Source organism: Macadamia integrifolia, unplaced genomic scaffold (assembly GCF_013358625.1).
Source record: "Macadamia integrifolia cultivar HAES 741 unplaced genomic scaffold, SCU_Mint_v3 scaffold125, whole genome shotgun sequence".
Taxonomy (NCBI): Eukaryota; Viridiplantae; Streptophyta; class Magnoliopsida; order Proteales; family Proteaceae; genus Macadamia; species Macadamia integrifolia.
The window spans coordinates 201,269-222,305 of record NW_024868131.1 but is presented as its reverse complement, the minus strand read 5'-3'; the positions used below and the strand labels follow the sequence as shown (position 1 = coordinate 222,305).

At 39.0% G+C, this 21,037-nt stretch overlaps 1 protein-coding gene across 1 annotated transcript in view; it reads right to left on the bottom strand.

Annotated features, from left to right (window-relative positions):
• Positions 1-1,389: 1,389 nt before the first annotated feature.
• Positions 1,390-21,037, bottom strand: part of LOC122063201 (2-isopropylmalate synthase A-like) — an 85,392-nt gene continuing 65,744 nt past the window's right edge. The window contains exons 7-12 of the mRNA XM_042626916.1: positions 15,147-15,180; positions 14,926-15,000; positions 4,645-4,728; positions 4,407-4,541; positions 1,976-2,121; positions 1,390-1,899 (exon numbers count right to left, since the gene is read on the bottom strand). Of these exons, the coding sequence (XP_042482850.1) occupies positions 1,740-1,899; positions 1,976-2,121; positions 4,407-4,541; positions 4,645-4,728; positions 14,926-15,000; positions 15,147-15,180 (634 nt within the window). The 3' untranslated portion in view covers positions 1,390-1,739. The remainder of the gene's footprint in view (positions 1,900-1,975; positions 2,122-4,406; positions 4,542-4,644; positions 4,729-14,925; positions 15,001-15,146; positions 15,181-21,037) is intronic.

Sequence of the window (21,037 nt, the reverse complement as noted above, 5' to 3'; positions counted from 1 at the left end):
ACTGCCTTTCTAGGTAGTATCTCCTGATTGAGGTACGAATGGATGTTTGGTAAGCCTATAGGGTATCGTTGTTTTTGTTCGCCATCTTTTGTATCATCCTCAAATGTCCCAATGAAAGAAAGTTTGATGATTCTGATGAGGGACAACATAATGACAACGAAGAAAAGGAACGAAAAAATTTGTCACTAGGAAGAAAAATAATTTCAAAAGAAAAGACATTAGAGGAGTTAGAAAATAAGGAAGAGGTGTTTGAAGATGATTGATCAGACAATCTTCACGACCATCGCAGACAACCTCACTCAAGAAGGTTGAAAAATCAAACGAGAGAGAACCAGAAGGTGAAAATGATTTCTAGGTTGAGATTTAACTGATAATGAAAGAGCTCAAAACAGAAAGGAAAATAATTGAAACGCTTGAAAGTCAGAAGAGACTGAAGAATTAGTCGGTCATCTGAGAGACACCATTGAAGAAGTGAACATCAATCACTTCCCAAAGGAAGAAGAAACTACTTTTGTTGGTGAGCAGATTGAGATTTTCAAGGAAGAGCTTGATAAAATACAACAAATGAGTACCGTGAAAGCTACTACATTATCCCCTCTAGTAAATATTCAGAGACACAAAGGCAATGAAATTATAGTCTCTCAATCAACTAAGGTTGATCATCCCTCTTCTAGCTATAGAAAAGGGACTGTGTTTGATGAGATCTTGAGCTATGAGAGATCTCCTCACAAGAGACTCTGCATGGATATGTCCAAGAAGCATCCTAAAAAATTATGAGAACAGGAGGAAGGGGCGCTCCAGGAAATCCGATGAAATTTATCAAAGAAAAGCTAAGAGTTCCTACTGCTAGGAAGATGGCAGAGAAGAAAGTGGTTAGAGATGGCTTCACCAAAATCAGTTATCAGAAAAATAATGGCTACAATAGGAAAGCTTGACAGATGCAACGTTTCAAAGGGTACTGCTATGGTTGCAATCGTTACGGACACAGGGTGTTAAGAGTGCAGAAGACAGGCTAGACCAGTAGAAAGAGTTGCTCCCTTGGCAAAGAATAGTGTTAATCTACTTACAAGCCAACAAAATACCTAGAGGGGGATTTTCATCTCTCACAGCGATGGTTTCTTACATAATAGCAAAATGAGCTGGCTGCATATAATACTCGGAGTCAGCTATTTTTTTACCTACTTAATGATATATCCTCATCTCTAGAAGATGTAATCCAGCTCAAATGGAAAGGACCCTTGCTACAGTTACATGAGTGCACCAATCAGCTAGGCACACGAGCATTGGAACACAGAAGCTTTAAGTTGGCTTCCCAGAATCCCAGTACATCAAGATGGATAGTAAACCGAAAAAAAGAGAAGAATAACCAAGAAACCACGAGAAAAAAAATGAAGGATTTGAACATTTCCTTAAATATTTTTGCTTAATTTACAATTAGAGTTACCTCCTGCTATATCACTCAACCTAAATACAAGTGTTTTCCGCTTGATTCAGGCATTGTTCGCACTCTTTAGCCAAAAGAGTGCGAACTTGCAAAATATTAATTACAAATTTATTGCATATTTTCATAATTCACATGTTTTTATCTGATTTGGCCTAGGAAAAAAAATAAAGGAAAAAAAAGGCTTAAATGCACACAATGTTCAAAGAATTCTAACACCATCAAATATTAAAGAACACAACTGGGCGAACCCAATTAGACAGTACAATCAAGCAAGAGCACGATAAAGCACTAAACCTCAAGAAGACACTTGAGAAATCTCACTAGGAACCTTTGACGCAGAATTGTCACTTGACACCTTTGATGCAGCTGCTTCCTTGAAACCCAACATCTTGTTTAGGGCACTGACATATGCCCGGACACTGGAGACAACAATATCCATTCCCGCACCAGTTCCACTGGTGAAAGACAAGTAGCAACTTAATACTGATAAAAGGTAATGGTCTTCAAGGGAGAGTCATAAGCATGCCATACCCGAAAGTACGATGAACGGTTTCTCCAGTAAGTGCATGAGTGGATGTATAGCCATTCTCTGGTCGTATCAGAACTCTTGTGGAGGCCATTGCATCAATGCCTTCAGTTACTGAGTTCATGGAGTACTCAAGAAGTTCTATGTGTCTCTGCAAACAGTTAGAAAAAGGATATTCAGACCCTTCACCCAAAAGGGCAATACCCAAAAAAAAAAAAAAAAAAAAAAACCCTCCATGTCCTGCGATGACCATCCCATTTAAGAAACACCAAGTTTAAGGGAGGATGCTTATGGCACCAAAAATAGCAGTACCTTCGATTTGCCCTCCCTCCACTACAAATTTAGAATCTTTTAAATGAATTGTGGTAATCAATGCATAGTTGTCAAGGCGTCACCTAGGCGATGACTAGGTGTCCAGGCGGTTTGCCTGGGGCGTAAGCGACATCCGCCTTGTTGCACTGCATGTCGCCTTGTGTTTCGGCACTTATTTATGCCAAATATCATTTCAAATAAATGTTTTGGCATAAATATTTATTATTTCATTGAAGTAAATGTTTCGGCACTTATTTAATATTTGTTATTTCATTTACTTAAGATATTATTCATAAATAAGCAAATACCCCCTATTTGAATCCAATAAAAATAATTTAAAAATAAAATTCTAAAAGGATAAAAATTCAACCCCCCAATCCAAGAACAAAAAGTGGATTTTGGTTATAGAGACGATTTTCAACTTTTAAATGCTAGGGTTTTTCTCAATTATGAAAATTTTATAAATTCTATCATGTTAAAACATTGCTAAAAACCAAAAGTCCGGTAAAATAATATTTTATTTTGATATTCATAAAATTATTTTTATTCAGGCGATTTTAACAGTATTTGTGCACTTAAAAATAAGTTTGACTGAATCATAACTTTGTCATTGCAACTCAGATTTAAGTAATCTTATACTTGTTAGAAAGCTGGTTTTATGTTATAACTAATACAAAAAGTCTCATGTAAAAATAGAATCATTTGACCAGTCAAACTTATTATAGAATAAGAGCATTTTTCTAAATGTTGATTTTTTATAACTTAATATGACTTAATGTTAATTTTTTTATGAATTGATGTGTCTAAATGTTGATTTTTAATGACTTGATGTTGCTTAATCTTGATTTTTTATGATACAAGGTATATATAACTTACTAAATAATGTTAGAAAATAGGAAAAAAAAAAAAATAACACTTGTTCGCCTTAAGGCGGACGCCTTCTCGCCTAAGCACTTAGACAACCCTCCACCGCCTTGGTTCGCCTTGGTGCCGTGACAACTATGAATCAATGTAATGGGACAAATAGTTAAATTAATAAGAAGTCAGTACCCAATTTAAAACATGGACAAGAGACAGCCCGATATGGGAAGGATGACTATCTTTGAGGGAAAGCGGGAGTAAGAGTTATCCAAAAATTACCATGGTACACTATATCAGCCAGTAATCTGTGGAAGGATTTCAACAGGAAAAGAAAAGGAAAATCAAGTACCTAAAAATAAAAGCCATTAATAACGGTGGCATGTCTTACCGAACGTAAAACTTGGTGGAGAGAAAAATCATGTGAAGAAAACAACTTGTAGAACCTAGAAAATTGACACTTTGTTCTCAGACAAAATAAAACTACTTGGGGAGTTGGGGGCACCTACATAATTCCTGTTCGCATCCAGCATTATATAAGATCATCTCTCTTGTTCATTGAAGCAGTCAAAGACTTTTCTCAACACTTTTTTTCTTTTTTGGGGGGTGTTGGGGGGAGGGGGGAGGGGGGAGGGGGGAGGAGGGGGGGGGTGGGGAAGGGGGTGGGTGGGGCTGGGGGGTCCTCTTCATCACCACTTCCAACTCAAATCTTTGCCTTCTATTTGTTTCTCTAACCTTACAATTTAAACCATCCCCCCTCCTTGCTGGTACATATGTTAGTCTTCATTGTACATGACTGAACCATCTGTCAACCTCCCCTCAATAAGAATTGTATATTTTTCTTCCTTGGTAATGAATTATTTATTAACCCCCGCCCCCCCCCCATTAAAAAAAAAAAAAAATCAATTGTATTAGATCAGTTGGAAATGATCCTAACTCCAATAGCAACCATTAAATCATTGATTATTGGTGCCGAACCTTGTTCCTCACTTCCTCCAATGCATCAATTTCTAATTCTACACTCCTAGATTGCCACTAATTGAACTGACAATCCCCATAGTAGGTACACTCAGTTTATTTGTATGTACTTTCCTATTGGCCAACTCCACAGTAGCCTTTAAGCAGTCTTATAAAAATATACTTTAGAGTTGATGCAACTGCATGAACTGCACCAACCTTGCTGATTGACATTCACTATTATAGTACCGCACTAAAAACTATCAAGAAATAACGGAAAGTTTTGGAGGAAAAATATCGATCTCAAACCTGGACAATGATATCAATGGCCTTGTAAGCTGCATCAACTGGACCAGTCCCAATTGAACATGCAACATGCTCTGCACCATCAGCATCAATTAGTTTGACACTAGCTGTAGAAAGACCAAGAGTTCCACATGTAACCTGAGTCATCACGATTCACTAGTATGAATGAATTATGCTTGACAGAGCTAAATAGTATTTGTTTTGAGTGTTAGCACAAAAATCAATTAAAGACTATAATGACCTGCACATCGCCAACAGACCAAATGATTTTTGGCTGGAAAACTTCATCTGATATCAAAGCTTCAATATCATTGTCAGAAAGATGCTGCAGCACCAAAAACTGCGGTAAGCAGGATGCACAAAAGACAAATGAATTGCCCAAAAATTCATATGTTGGAAAGTCTCAGACAGTGTGTGCAATGTCAATAATATTTGTCAGTTTGTGCATGGGCGTGCATGTAGAAGAGTGAGTGGGTGTGATGCAAGACAATCATAGAGACGGGCGTATTTAGTGGATAAGTCTTGGGTTGGGTTATATATGTATTGGGCCTTTGGTCCAAAGGGTTTGTTTAATTTGTAATTGTTCAGTTTAATGGGCCTAGAATATGGATAGAAGCTAAGAATATGAGATTAGTCAAGTAAGATTAGTTCAGTCCAATTTGTGGGGTTATTTGAGTCCTTTATGTGTTAGAAGTTAAACTCCCAGATTTAGGGATGTCAATTTTGAATTAGACTGATGAAACCAACAAAAAAAACCCGAAACCAGAACAATGATTACCTCTTAACACTCTCGATTTGGTTCAGGGTGATGAAAAAATACTGGTATCGGTTGATCCAAACCAAGACCGAAAAGACTGATGGTTGTCCACCGAAAACCTGAATAAAAAACTCTTAAAAATTTGGTCGACCTTCTGGAAGCTTCGTTGATCATTCTCTACCTACTCCCTTCATCTCTCTCTCTCTCTCTCTCTCTCTCTCTCTCTCTCTCTCTCTCTCTCTGCCCCATGATGCAGACAAGTCATTTAAAGGGTTTATTTTATTGGAAATAAGACTTGGGTTGGGTTATGTAGGTGTTGGGGCCTTGATCAATCAAAATATTAGTCAGTTGACAAGGATCTATACTCAAAGGATGGTCAAGATGCAAATAATGAAGACTAAGAGTGAAATAAGACAGCAACTATGGAGGAAAAACAAACAATAACTGTGAGGGCAAACAATAATTTCCAGCCCAAAATTAGGGTTCAGAAATTAGGGTAATAAAGCGCAAAAAATCTTTGATTTCAATAGTTGAATTGAATCAACAAACGGAAGCAAGACAGTAACTATTTGAACACAAAACAATAACTTTTCCAGATTTTGAGCAGGTAAGGGCAGAATAGGTATTTTGTAATTATCTCAAGATCAAGCCATCAGAAAAAGCCCAGATTTGGATCAATCTCCAAATTAGGGTTCTTGAATGCCTGGTCAGATTTGAGTTCGATCGGATAGCTGAATTTCTTAATCCGAAAAAACGTGTGACATCCAACCTTCGAGAAGACTTGAAAGTCAAGGAAAACTTGAAGAACAATACTTACTTCTTGTAGGATGAAGAAGATGATGAAAGAATAAATAAGAAAAGAAGAAGGATTGAGATGGGATATATGTAGGTGGGATCAAGGGATGGCTATCTTAGCCTAGACCTCTCTTACACATAGCTATCTCAACTATTGAAGAATTCTTTCTCAGGATTTTGGGAGATGGGATAGATTTGAGTGAGATGATGGGATGGCTATCTCAGCCTAGGCCTCTCCCCCACAGCTATCTCAGCTGCTGAAGAATTCTTTCTCAGGATTTTGGGAGCACAAAGCTGCAGATCCATAACTAATTGGAAAACCTAAACTGACTGGTAAATTAAAATAACAAAGATAATAGTTTCAAAACAAAACTCTAACGAAACTAATGAATAAAATCTCGTTTTCCTACTTTCTAGCCATATTTTAGGCCCATTAAAATAACCTATTACAAATAAAACCAATAGGATCAAAGGCCCAACCCAAGGCTTATTTCCAATAAAATAAACCCTTTAAGAGACTTATTTTGCATAAATTCTCCACCACTTAAAAAAAAAAAAACTCGACCATGATTTTGAACATGAGAATGACCACATTGGTGTGATGAAGGTTAGGTTAAGTTGCAGTCTACAGTAAAACTCAGGCAATTCTTTGAAGACATGAATGTAGTCTATAATGTAAAGGGCACGATCTTCTAGATACTTTAATGGGATGATGAATTCCACATGCGCAACCTCAACATCATCGGATGTATCCATAGGGTTGTCTTCTAGTACATCTTTTACCTTCTCAAACTTAAACTTGAGCTTCTTAATTTCTTCGTCCTGTCATTCACAGTCTCCTCAATGATTTCTTCAACCACTACTTCAATCTCGTAGGATCTTGCTCTTGGTTGTTCACACTCATCATAGTTGTTGTAGTGCCAATCTCCTAGAGCCCGACCTCATCGTCCACCATTGCGACCATGTTGCTTTCAACTTCTTCCTCATGAATTTCACTGGTTAGTACTGAAATAACTTAAAGGGGGGGTGAATAGGTTATACTAGTGGAATTTTGACTCTTTTCGAAGTACTGTCCCAAATGTGATTGTAAATAAGAAATGCGGAATAAAATAGAACAAGCGCAATCACACAACACCGAGAATTATAGTGGTTCAACTCAATCCGAGTCTAGTCCACTCCCTACAAGAATCCTCTTGTAAGGTATTCCACTAGTTCTCCCTTTCAGTACGGTAGGTAGGGAAGAAAACCTTTACAATCTTTTTCACGGATAAGATTATCCTTACAAATCCCCTTTACAAGTAGAGAGGCACATTTACAATCTCTTTTGGAGGTAGAGAGACACTTTCCTCTTTTTAGGATAAGAGAATCCTTACAACCCTAAGTACAGTCTAGAATTATAAAAACAGAAATAAATAAGTAGTGGAATAAGAGGAATACCTCAAGTGTGGTGCAAATGATAACAATGAGAGATGAATGATGCACTTTTCGTAAAGTCCTCTCTTATGGCTTTGACTTGCACAAGAGAGAGTGAAGGACTTGATTGAGACTTGAGCCTTTCGTTGGGATTAGAATAATCGAACAGCTCAATTAGGATAGAATAATCCTAATGACTCTTGAATGCTTACAATAATTCTCTTAATTCTCTTTCTTAATTGATATTTAATTAAAAGTGGCTTGGGTATTTAAAGGTGAGCTTAGTGAAGCATTTTAGGCAAGAAATTAGACTCTTAACGGTCGTATTTTGGGACCACCGGTCGACCGCCATTGGTATCTGGTCAACCGGAAAGAGCCATTGAGGTAAAAAAATAGCTGTTGGAGCTTTTCCAGGGAGGCACCGGTCGACCGGGACTTTTTAGCGTTAGACCGGATATGGTCTCGGACAGTTCCGGTCGACCAGGGCTTCCAGCCGGTCGACTGCCAACAGGACAAACTGTTTTGACAGAATTCTGTCATATTGACCAGTCGTCAGTGTTTTGACGACTGGTCAATATGATACCGACTTTAAGATTGCCCAAAATGCCCTTAAGTCAGTTTAATCTGTTTTCACAGAGTTTTACTAGAGCATATTGCACTCTACCACCTAAGGTCATTCTAGTATGATGCATGAGGTGCGTGCCTATGCAATGTGTGTACAGATTACAAAATATATTCTCTATCCTATGGTCTTCATCCTGGGTCTTGATGTCTTCATCATTATGGGTCTTGATGTCTTTATCTTCGGTCTTGAATGTCTTTAAGCTTCAAGATCATGTCTGCATGTGTTCAAACCTTGATGTCTTGATTCAACCCTTCTAAGTGTTTCTTCAAACTAATTACACTTTCTTCAAGCTAATCACATTTTATCAAACCAAGTTAAAGACGTATGTTTGTTTGTTAACACCAAAACATAGCAAGGAGTGTGGACATGTTTCCCAACAAGTACATCAAGGACCAAATCTTCCTTAACATTAGGAATGGCTGGAATTTCTTCCACACTAACCCCAACTTCAAGTTCTAGTGCTTTGGTTGGAGGTGTCTTCTCTTGTTGCTCATTTGCATATATTTGCACAAGAGCGGCCAAGTGGTCTACCAATTGTTTCTGACGCTCGTCACTTGTGGGTGTCTTTTGGAGACCTGTAGATGTCTTATGGTGGGAATCTTGCGGAGGGAAGAGCCTTTTTTAGATAAATGCAGGGAGGTATTGGGTCGCTAACTCGTACTTCATTTCTTCCCAAGTTCTAGGCTTATGTCCTCGAACTCAGAGTTGCTTTTTATGGACTCTCCACCATTCTCCAGCACAACCCAAGGCTTATTTCCAATAAAATAAACCCTTTAAGTGATTTATATGCATCACCCCTTCTATTTCTCTTTGCATCTCTTCCTCTGGCCTCCACCCCCTTATCTATGAATCTCTTTCACACTTTGAAACCTATTCCCCCCTCCAACAAATTATGTCTCAGTATAAATCTCTCTGTTTCTCTCAAAAGCCCACTGCAAACGATGGTAGCTTCGCCTACTCCCCCACTCCCTTTGTGATGTAGTATGGCGTTGGTTTATTTAGGGTTACTTTGAATTTTATTTAGTAATTTATTTCCTTCCTTTTCTAAGAGTTAGTACAGTTCACGTTAACTAGGAGTCAAGTTTTATTTGATTAGGATTTTATTTATAATTTAGATTAGTTTCCTGACTTATCTTGATTTTTTCCTTTATATTACCCATGTAACTAAATTGAGTTTCAGAATTGAGTTTCCGTCTTGAGTTTCAGAATTGAATGGAATTGAATGAAGGTTTTGGGTGAAACTATGGATGTTGTGCACGCTTCTCTCCCTTTCAATCTCTGATCTCCTTTCTCTCATTTCTTCTTTTCTTCATCTTCTTCCCTTGGTCATCTTTCCACCTCCTTTTCCAACCTTGTTTCTGACAACAGTTGCTACCCGACTGATGCAAGAGCATTTTCAAATGGGCCAACAACCCATTCCAATAAGCCCACAAGCCCAAACCAAAGGATAGAAGCTGGAAATAAAAGTTGTAGTCCAGGATTTTGGGGTAATTTCACGGAGACACCTGAACCAATTCAGAAAGAACTAGAAGTCGTGCTATACATGGATGGAAAGGTCTAGAAGTCTATTTTCCAACAAAAAAAAGGGTGCCTCATTTGCTGTTTTCTAGAAGAAGTTATGGCCATTTTGGTAAAGTGTGTCTGGGCAGATTGCAGACTCTTAGAATCTTTTTAGCCCAACTTTCATTCACATTCAGTTCTAGAACTTCTTGGGAACTTCAACCATTATATTTCTAGACTCTTCAAGATGTGGAAAATGTCTCTCAAGGTTCCCAAAGTCCCCAAGGTCCTTTCCTATTGGATAGTTGTTTGTCTTCCCAATGTTTGTCTTTCTAATGAGTCTTAATTTTATTCTTGGAAATTGCCTATGCTTGGAAGGTTGTTCCTTTCTCATCTATATAAGCTTATACCCGTGAATGGAATGGAACATACTTGGAGTTTATTCATAATTTGAGCCTTTGGCCTTTGAGAAGTAGTTCTTCTTGAGTTCTCTTATCCCTTAGGTGGATTTCCATTGGGTGGCAAGTTCTTTTTTTCTTTTGAATTAATCACTCGTGTTACCTCCTAATCCTCTATAATTTTCCGACGTCAAGTTGGTATCAAAGCCTAGGTTCAATGGCAGGTCGTCGAAGACATGGACCAAACGCTGAAACACCAACAACTCGAGAAAGAGACTTAAGAGGCGTGGAGATGGATGACCTAAGGAGACAAGTGCAACAATTGCAGGAGCGTTTGCAATGCTTCGAATCTCTGGAACATGATGATTTGCATCATGATTCGGAGCATGTTTCTTCTAATGAAGAGGATGTTAACCTCTTTGGTCGTGCTTAAAGTGAAGCCTCAAACGGAGGTGGTTTCCCTCAATATCGTTATCAAGAACCTCCCAAGTACGATGAGTACCCAAATGAGGAAGTTAACGAAGATAGAAGTTTTAAAACACTTGAACCAGAATTTGTTTCTTTTAGTTAAAGAAGATTTTGAAGAAGAACAACAAGTGAACACATCTAGTTCCCATGAAGGATCGGAAAAGGAAGAGGAAGTTGTCTATAGAAATCAAGGAGAGTCTCTAATCCTTTGTCAAATTTTGAATGCAACCCCTATTGAAGAAGAGACATGGCCACGTAATAATATATTTCACACTAGATGCGCCTCCCATGGAAAAGTGTGTAATATCATCATTGATGGAGGAAACTGTGAAAATGTAGTAGCTACAACAAAGGTGGAGAAATTGCAACTCAAGATGGAGAAGCATCCTCAACCTTACAAGCTTTCATGGCTTCACAAGGGAAATGAGGTAAAAGTAGATAAAAGATGCCTTGTTCAATTTTCCATTGGGAAAAAATATAATAATGAAGTATGGTGTGATGTTGTTCCCATGGATGCTTGCCATTTGCTTCTTGGGAGGCCTTGGCAATTTGACAGAAAAACTAAGCATGATGGGTTCAAGAATACTTACACTTTTAAGAAAAATGGAATTAAAGTCACTCTGGGTCCATCCAAAATAGAGAGAAATCCTAAACCTTCAAAAGGGGAGGGAAATAATTTACTCTCAAAATCTGAAGTTCATAAGGCCATAGAAAAATCAAATGTGGCTCATGCTCTTGTGGTGTTAGAAGAAATGAAGCAAACTATGTCATCCCTCCTGAAGTGCAACCCCTTCTTCAAGAGATTAAGGATGCTGCTCCGGAAGAACTTCCACCCAATCTTCCACCCATAAAGGATATTCAACATTGCATAGATTTTGTTTCGGGAGCTGTCATTCCAAATAAGGCAGCCTATAAAATGAGTCCAAATGAGCACGAAGAGCTACAACGGAAAGTAGATGACTATATGGCTAGAGGAATGGTTAGGGAAAGCAAGAGTCCATGTACTGTCCTTGCCCTTCTTGTGCCAAAGAAGGATGGATCTTGGCGTATGTGCATTGATGGTAGAGCGGTGAAAAAAATCATCATCAAGTACCGATTCCCTATTTGACTTGATGATCTTCTTGACCAGCTCCATGGTGCCAATATCTTTTCAAAGATTGATCTTTGAAGTGGATACCATCAAATTTGAATGAGATCTAGAGATGAGTGGAAAACCTCCTTCAAGACAAGAGACGGCCTTTATAAATGAATGGTCATGCCTTTCGGCCTTTCGGCCTTTCTAATGCTCCTAATACCTTTATGTGGCTTATGAATCACATTTTTAAACCATTTATTGGTCGCTTTGTTGTTGTTTATTTTGATGATATCCTTATTCATAGCTCTACCCAAGAGAAGCACTTGGAGCATATCCATCAAGTTTTCAAGGTTCTAAGGGAGCAAAAGTTTTACGCCAACATAAAGAAGTGTCACTTCTTTACCAATAGCCTTATATTTCTAGGCTATGTGGTTTCCAGTGAAGGAATCAAGATGGATCCTAGCAAGGTGGAGGCAATCACAAGCTGGCCTATCCCAACATCTATATATGACATTCGGAGCTTTCATGGGTTAGCCTCATTTTATCGGCGCTTCATTAAGAATTTTAGCACTATCATCTCTCCTATCACCGAATGCGTAGAGCAATTTCAAGTGGACCAAAGAAGCACAACAGAGCTTTGAACTCCTTAAAAGGAAGGTAACTGAAGCTCCTATTCTTGCACTCCCAAATTTTGATGAAGTTTTTGAAGTTGATTGTGATGCTTCAAATGTGGGAATTGGTGCGGTTCTTAGCCAAGAAGGAAAACCTATTGCATTCTTTAGTGAAAAATTAAATAATTCCCACAAGAACTACTCCACATATGATAAGGAGTTTTATGCTATTGCTCGAGCTTTGGATCATTGGTAACATTATTTATTATTCTGTTCTTTTTTCGGATCATGAAGCCTTGAAGTATATTAATGCTCAACACAAGCCCAACAACCGGCATGACAAGTGGGTAGAATTTCTTCAAGCCTTTACTTTTCTTATCAAGCATAAATCTGGAGTTCTTAATTAAGTGGCGGATGCATTAAGTAGAAGACATTCCTTGCTTACCACAATGCAAGTGAAAGTCTTAGGCTCTGACATGATCAAAGAACTATATGATGATGATCCCAACTTTGAAAATATTTGGAAAGCATGTTCTGAGGGACCCACTCAACAATTTTTGTTGCAAGATGGATTTCTTTTAAAATAAAATTGCTTATGCATTCCTAAATGTTCTCTAAGGGAAGCCATTGTCAATGAAGCCCATGGTGGAGGTCTAGCTAGACACTTTGGAAGAGATAAAACTCTCTTTCTTGTACAAGAAAGTTTCTATTGACCTCGAATGGAGAGAGATGTTAAAAGACATGTGGAGCGATGTAGAACTTGTCACATTGCCAAAAGTCATGCCCAAAATACCGGCTTATACACTCCATTACCGTTGCCAACTGCTCCTTGGGAAGATGTGAGCCTAGATTTTGTGGTTGGTTTACCTACAACCCAAAGGAATAAAGATTCTATCATGGTGGTCGTTGATCGGTTCTCTAAAATGGCACATTTTGTACCATGTAACAAGACTCTTGATGCTACTTATGTAGCAAATCTTTACTTTCAAGAGATTGTGAGACTTCATGGTATCCCTAAGACAATCACGTCTGATCGGGATTCCAAATTTATGTCATTTTTGGCGCATGCTTTGGAGGAAGCTTGGCACTACACTTCAATTCAGTTCCTCTCATCATCCTCAAACCGATGGACAAACTGAAATTGTTAAAAGAAGCTTGGGAAATCTTTTGAGTTTAATTTCAAGCAACTTGCGCCAATGGGATCTTATTTTGGCGCTAGCTGAATTTTTTTACAATCGTTCTTCAAGCCAAACAACTGGAAAACGTCCCTTTGAGGTTGTTTATGGTAGAAATCCTATAAGTCCATTGGACTTAGCTCCGCTTCCCATCACTCAACATCTCAGTAGAGACGCCAAGGAACAAGCTAACTACATCAAAAGGCTGCATAAGCAAGTTCGTGAGAAAATCATAAAACACAAGAAGTATCAAGAAAGAGCAAATAAGCATCGAAAGCCTTGTGCCTTTAAAGAAGGAGATCTAGTATGGATCCATCTTCGGAAAGAAAGATTTCCTCGAGGACATCATGGTAAGCTTAAGCCTAGGGCTGATGGTCCATTCAAGGTGTTACAAAAGATTGGAGAAAATGCCTATAAAATTGAACTCCCTAGTGATTATGCTGTCTCGACAACATTCAATGTTGCAGACCTTTCTCCCTATCATGAAGAAGAAAATATAGAAAACTCAGAGACGAGTTTATGCACAGCAGAAGTGTATGATGCAGGAGCATTTTCAAATGGGCCAACAACCCATTCCAATAAGCCCCCAAGCCCAAGCCAAATGATAGAAGCTGGAAATAAAAGTTGCAGTCCAAGATTTTGGGGTTACTTCACGGAGACACCAGAACCAACTCAGAAGGAACTAGAAGTCGTTCCATATATGGATGGAAAGGTCTAGAAGTCTATTTTCCAACAAAAAAATGGTGTCTTATTTGCTATTTTCTAGAAGTTATGGCTGTTTTGGTAAAGTGTGTCTGGGCTGATTGCAGACTCTTAGAAGTTTGAAATTCATCTTTTTAGTCCAACTTTCATTCACATTCAGTTCTAAAACTTCTTGGGAACTTCAACCATTATATTTCTAGACTCTTCAAGATATGGAAAATGTCTCTCAAGGTTCCCAAAGTCCCCAAGGTCCTTTCCTATTGAATAGTTGTTTGTCTTCCCAATGTTTGTCTTTAAAAATTGCCTATGCTTGGAAGGTTGTTCCTTGCTCACCTATATAAGCTTATACCAGTGAATTGAATGGAACATACTTGGAGTTTATTCATAATTTGAGCCTTTGGCCTTTGAGAAGTAGTTCTTCTTGAGTTCTCTTATCCCTTAGGTGGATTTCCTTTGGGTGGCGAGTTCTTTTTTTCTTTTGAATTGATCAGTTGTGTTACCTCCTAATCCTCTATAATTTTCCGGCGTCACCCACTAAAGTGCTTTGATCTCCTTTATGAGTGATCTGTTTGGGCTGAGGTTTTAAATGAAGGAAACCCTCTCCTAGACAACCAAAACCCTTGAAGATCAGACCTGGATGTGCCATCAGTTGTGCCAATCGAAACCTGCAACTGAAGAACAACACATCTACCGCTAGTTCTCGACTCCTGTTCAAAGTTGTTGGTTGTGAGAAACAAGAGATCCTTGTGCTGCAACTCTCCTCCAGAAATTTCAGATCCATCCGAGGTCGAAAAATAAGGACAAAAAAAAAAATTGTTATTTCACAATTCCCCCAAAATTTTTACATTTTCACATGCCAAAGTTTCCAGTGGAGTTGGAATTAGAAAACCTACTGCCTTGCCATAAAATCACACCCTAGGTCAAAAGATAATTGTTCCAAAAGAATATAGAATCTTGTAAAATAATAAGCATTACAAAAGAATATGATCTGATCATGTCTCACCTTCTTTTTCTCAGCCACTGCTTTGAAGCGCCAAAACACATCATCAAGATTCTTATCATCTAATGCATAACCAAGCTGAAAAAGCAGCACACAAAGAAAGTTATAGACTACATCTAAACAAGCACGTTTTTATAAGCCAGTCCATATAGCACAGTGGTAAAGTCGGTCTGTAAACTGCACAAACACATTAAGTACTCAGACAAAACACAAATGAAAGGTACCTCCAGAAGTCGAGATTTCAATGCATGGCGTCCGCTGTATTGGAGGAAAAATGAGTAGAATGTTACTTTATATGCTCCAAGGGAAAAATAGGAAACAAACACCAAAAAGAAGGCAACTGCACAAATCTAACAACCATATTTTCAACAATCCCATACAGATCTTGTGGTTACCAAAAAGCTCCAAATTTACAATTATGATTGCCATATTCTAGGTATATTTTCAATATCCTGGGCATGATTTCAACATTACAAATATAAATCCTTCGTCATGTAGGTATAGGCACCTTGAAACGTAAGGCACCCGAGGTGTTTCCTTGGCACCACCTTAATAAATGTGGCTCTAACACATGATATGGTTAAAAATTTCCTAATCATGCCAGTGCTCAATGTCAGAACTTCCCCATCCATTCATTGTCATTTCATTGTCATAGCTTTCCTGCCAATATATCCTGTTTGAGAGAATTTAATTCTCATAACTGCAGCCTTTCACCAAAAAGATAAATGATCTATCATCGAAAGTTAAAGATACAAAGCAATAGCAAGCAAAGTTATAAAGGCGGTAAGGCGACGGAGGCGTTTGAGGGTCTTTTAGAGCGCCTTAGCGATAAGGCGGGCATAAAGCATCGCCTTATTGACTAAAGCGTTCCTGTGTAATTTTTTTATAAAACCATTCTATTTGACTCAAATCCTAGTTGAATCCTATTACTCATATGCTAAATAAATATTAAAGGTTCATACTTCATACCAATGCATTATACCAACGTGTAAAATTGATTGGGGGGGTTTATACATTATACATACATATAACCTTTTTAAAAAAGAAGAGATAGGTACAGAGCTCACCGTAGTCTTCAACAGAGTGAAGAATAGAAGAACAAAAATCAGGTACTTTGTATGAAGAAGAAAGAAGGGAAAAAAAAAAAAAAAAAAAGAGTTGAGTTAACTGGACGCTGAAGAAGAGTGAAGAACTGAAGTACAGAAGAAAGAAAAAAGGAAAAAAAGGTACTGTATGATGAACAGAAGAAGAAAGAAGAGAAAAAAAAGGGTACAAAGCTCATCAAGGTTGAAGAAGAGAAGAGAGAAGAACAAAATTAAAAAAGAAAAAAAAAAAAAAAAAAGAGAAAATAAAAGAAGAAAAAAGAAGAAGGTGCCGTATAAAGAAGTGAAGAACAGAAGAAGAAACAAAAAAAAAGGTACTGTATCAGAAGAAGAAGAAGAAAGAAGAAAAAAAAAACTTTAAATAAATAAATAAATAAAGAAAAACACTTACCGTAGCATGAACAAGAAATAAGATGAGAGAAAAAAAAAAACCAAAAACATACCTATAGAGGGGGTACGATTGTTCGCCAGAGTAACCTCACCGCTGCCGAAGAAAAAAGAAGCCGGAGCAAGATCGAAGGAGTTCCTGGGGGGTACGATTGGTCGCCTGGTTCTTCTTCTCAAAACCCTTGACTCAAAAGTCCAAACCCTTTGTGAGAATCGTGTTTTGGTTTTTTCAGTGGAGTACTTTAGTTGTTAGAAGCTGATCCCATGCATCTCAAGTGCATTCAAGACCATACACCTACCAATCAAAAATCGATATTTGAAATCTATCTAAAATAAATTTTAAAAAGTATTAAATTCTAAAATGTTCATAAGGCGTTCATAAGGCGTCTGAGGCGTCGCCTTATAGCGCCTTCTCTCATGATGCGGTCGCCTTACGTGATACCTTTAATGCGTGCTACTGCCTTACTGGCTTTGGACCGCATCAGCGCCTTACTAGCGCCTTAATAACTATGATAGCAAGGGTGCAACTAGTATGCAGCACCACACCTCAAAAACCAGTGTTTGGAAACTGAATTGCACCAGACTGACAGTTGGAAATACAAATTCTTTAAGGTTCTGTTATATTAATAGCCCTGCCCACTATGTTACCTAGACACAGCAAAGGATGCAACTTGGGTGTGGCAAAGATTCCATTTCTTGCATTCTTATTCTCCTAAGTATGAGACAGGCATGGCTTGTAATTTGAAGTGTGCACGTCTACTTCCCTAACAAAATAAGACCAAATCCCTGCATCCACTATCGTGTAACTGCATCAGGAAGTGGGTTGGTTACATTGCTATTTACAAAAACATAAGTAAAATCTCTAACTTGACTCCCCTAATGAATCTTAACCTTCCAAAACTAACTTAACCACTTAACTTAAAAGGACTATTCTAGATTAAACCAACTTGACTACTTAATAGCACATGGGACCCATATACTTAATCCCATAAAGGGTGTATCCAATGCACAAGGCTCCCGCTATTGCAGGGTTTGGGGAGGGGCATATGTATGCAGTCTTTACCCCACTTTTTTAGGAGAGGCTATTTCAATGTTTGAACCAACAAGCACCAGGTTGAAATAGAGCAACCTTACAATTGCGCAGAGGCCTGCCCTCCATACACTTAATCAATATAACCCCTTAAATCCCAAGTTTTGGGCTTATGAAAGACTTAAAATAAGAATAATGTAAGATTGAATCACAAGTGATCCAATCCCAGGTAGGATCTTTAGTAAATTCAAAAAAAATCAAATTCAAGGACGAATAGTATGAACAAAACAGAAATAAGAGAATAAAGGGAAGAATGGAGGTATCTCAGCCTGGGTCTCTCACCCTCAACTATCTCAGCTAATGATCATCCTTTCTCAGGGAATAATTTTGCAGACAACAAAACTAAACTTTCATTCAATCAAATTCGTGTTCAATGTTGTAGCCCCTAACAAACTTATATCTCAAACTGACTCAAACACTAAAACGAAAAGGCCTAACCCAATCCTTAACTAATTGGGAAACTTACACTGACTAGAAATCTGAAATAACAAAGAAAATAGACTCAAAATAGGACTCTAACTGAACTAATGAATTAAATCTCGTTTTCTTACTTTCTACCCATATTTTAGGCCCACTAAAGTGGCCCATTACAAAGAAATCAAAGGCCTAACACATACATAAACCAAACCAACCCAACCCAACCCAAGGCTTATTTCTAATAAGATAAGCCCATTAAGTGACTTAACTGCATCAATTCTCCACCACTTAAAAAAACTCAACCTTGAGTTTTAAACATGAGAGCAACCACCTTGATGTTATGAAGGTTATGCAGTCCATAGTAAAATTCAGGAAATTCTTTGAAGACATGAATGTAGTCTAGAATGTAAGAAGCTCGATCGTCTAGATTCTTCAATGGGATGAGGAACTCCACATAAGTAACCTTAACATCGTTGGATGTATCCATAGGGTCATCTACATATGCACCTTCAACCCCTTTAAACTCCAATGCAACATAAAGCTCTTTTGGTTCATCTACCTGGTGGTTCTCGATCAATTCCGTTGATGGTTCCAACACAACTTCAACTTGAACCCCTTAGGATCTTCCTCTGGGCTGTTCACAATCATCACAGTAGTTGTAGTGTCAAGTTCCTCAATCTCAACCTCATTGTCCATTGTGGCAACATTGTTGCTTTCGAATTCTTCCACATGAGTCTCGTTGATGGGAACATCAATGACTAGCTCTTCCTTGAAAATAGAAATTGCTGGAAGTTCTTCAACACTAACCTCAACTTTTGACTCTAGTTCATTGGTTAAGGTGTCCTCTCATGTCGCTCCTTTTCAATTTGTTGCAACATGTGGTCTAACAATTCCTTCATGCTCGTCACCTGTGGGTGGCTTTTGGGGTGTAATTGGAGGAAACTCTGGCAGAGCGATGATGTAGATAAATCACTTAATGAGCTTATTTTATAGCAAATAAGCCTTAGGTTGGGTTATGTATGTGTTGGGCCTTTGATCCCATGTGTTTTCTTTGTAATGGGCCACTTTAATGGGCCTAAAATATAGGTAGAAAGTAGTAAAACGGGATTTAATTCATAGTTAGAGTCATGTTTTGAGTCTACTTCCTCTGCTACTTCAGTTTGAGTCAGTCTATTTTCGCGCGCCTTCGCATGCCAGCCCCGTGCCCTCTCCTGCCCACCTCACGCACTAGTGCCTGCCTGCCAGCCCTACGCCCCTGCCTGTCAGGCCTATGTGCCTGCGCCTACTAGCTGCGCACCCCTGCGTGCCACCCCCGCGCGTCCTTGTCTGCCATCCCCACGCGCCCTTGCCTGCCAGCACCGTGCCCTGCCTGCCATCCCCGCACGCACCCAACCCTATCCTATGCACCTATGCTAGCCCCGTGCACCCCTGCCCAGCCGCGTGTGCCGCCGTCAATGGCCGGAATATGTGTTCCGCTGACCCAGCAAGTGAAGAGATTTTCTCTTCACCCATTTATGCCCCTTACGCTATCCCGCTAGCATACCCTATTCCACAACCTCCCATTGGCCCAAAAAGGAATCTTTTTACCTTATTGGCCCAAAAAAACTTTTTCCCTATTAGTCCCAGAAAACCATCTTCCACCCCATTGGTCCAAATTCTCATATTTTCATCCCATTGGTCTAGAAAAATCACTTTTTTCCCCCATTGGCTATGGGAATTTCCTTTCCCTCCCCATTGGTTCAAGGATCCTATAAATACACCCCCCTTTGGTTTTTCACACCACAACATCGAAGTCTCCAAGTGAGCATCTTTGGTAGAGAAGCTCTGCCCTCTCTCCTCCCCTTTTCCCCTTGAGGTTTCTCAAGTCTTCGGAGAGATCTTCATAAGATCCGAAGTGTTCTTCGGGCCTTCGAAACTCTTCAATCCTTTGCCTTCTTTGAGTGAGATTTTGCGTAAAAGAAATTTCCCCTTAGTCTCCCGTCCCCTCTTGAGGTTCTTCCAGTCTTCAGAGAGATCTTCATAAGATCACTTTGGATCCTTGAAGTGTTCTTCGGGCCTTCGAAGTTCCTCAATCTCTAGGATCAACCTATCCCTAGCGGAAGCTCTATCGAAGTGCCACCTCAGCCTAGCCCTCCCATAGCCTATCCCCAGCGGAAGCTTTGACGGAGTGCCACCTCAGCCAAAACCCGGAAGTAGCTCATCCCTAGGGGAAGCCCGCCGAATCAATACCATAGTCAAAATCCGAAAGTAACCATTCCTAGTCAGAACTCTGTCCAATCAATATTTCTTGAGAAAAGGAAGTTGGAGGTTAAGACCATCTTCCTCTGAGCCAAGAGAATCCAAAAGACAGTCCGTGCCAATGCTAATCAGGGGTCCACCCCATAGTTATTAAGGCGTCGCCAAGGCGCTGGTAAGGCGACGCCTAGGCGCTGAGGCGGTATTAGGAGTATAAGGCAATACTACGCATTACTGGTTGCACTTAAGGCGACCACCTTAAGGGTTGAGGTGCTATAAGGCGACGCCTTATAGCGCTCTATGGACAAGGCAGGGACGCCTTAAGTGAATTTTTTTATTAACTTTTTCTTTTTTTTAACCACTGATTCCAAATGGGTTTTACATGTCTATGGAAAAGTTTACACAAGAGAAGCATGGGATCAAGGCATATAAATAAAATAAATAAATAAAACCTCAACAGAAAAAAACAAATCACAAATCACGTAAGAAGGGTTTTGGCCCTTTTGAGAGAACCAGGCGCTGACTGCACCTTCCTCCTTCGGATCTTGCTTCGGCGGCGGTGACACTCCTCCGGCGAGCCTTCCTCAGACCAAGACAGCTCTAATAAGGTATGTTTTTTGCATTTTTTTCATCTTCTTTCTTCTTCTTCCTCTTTTGTTTTTTCGTTTTTCATCTTCTTTCTTCTTCTATCTCTTCTGCTTTTCATTTTTTTATCTTCTTCCTTCTATCTGAGACCCATCGAACCTCTAATGAAGCTGGTGTTGGTCTCTAAAACTTCTCTTAGAAGTCCTACTTGTGCCTGCTGCCTAGGATGGAATCGAATACAAATTACAGACTACAAAATAAAGTATGGTTTAGGACTTAGGTACATTTCTATGCACTT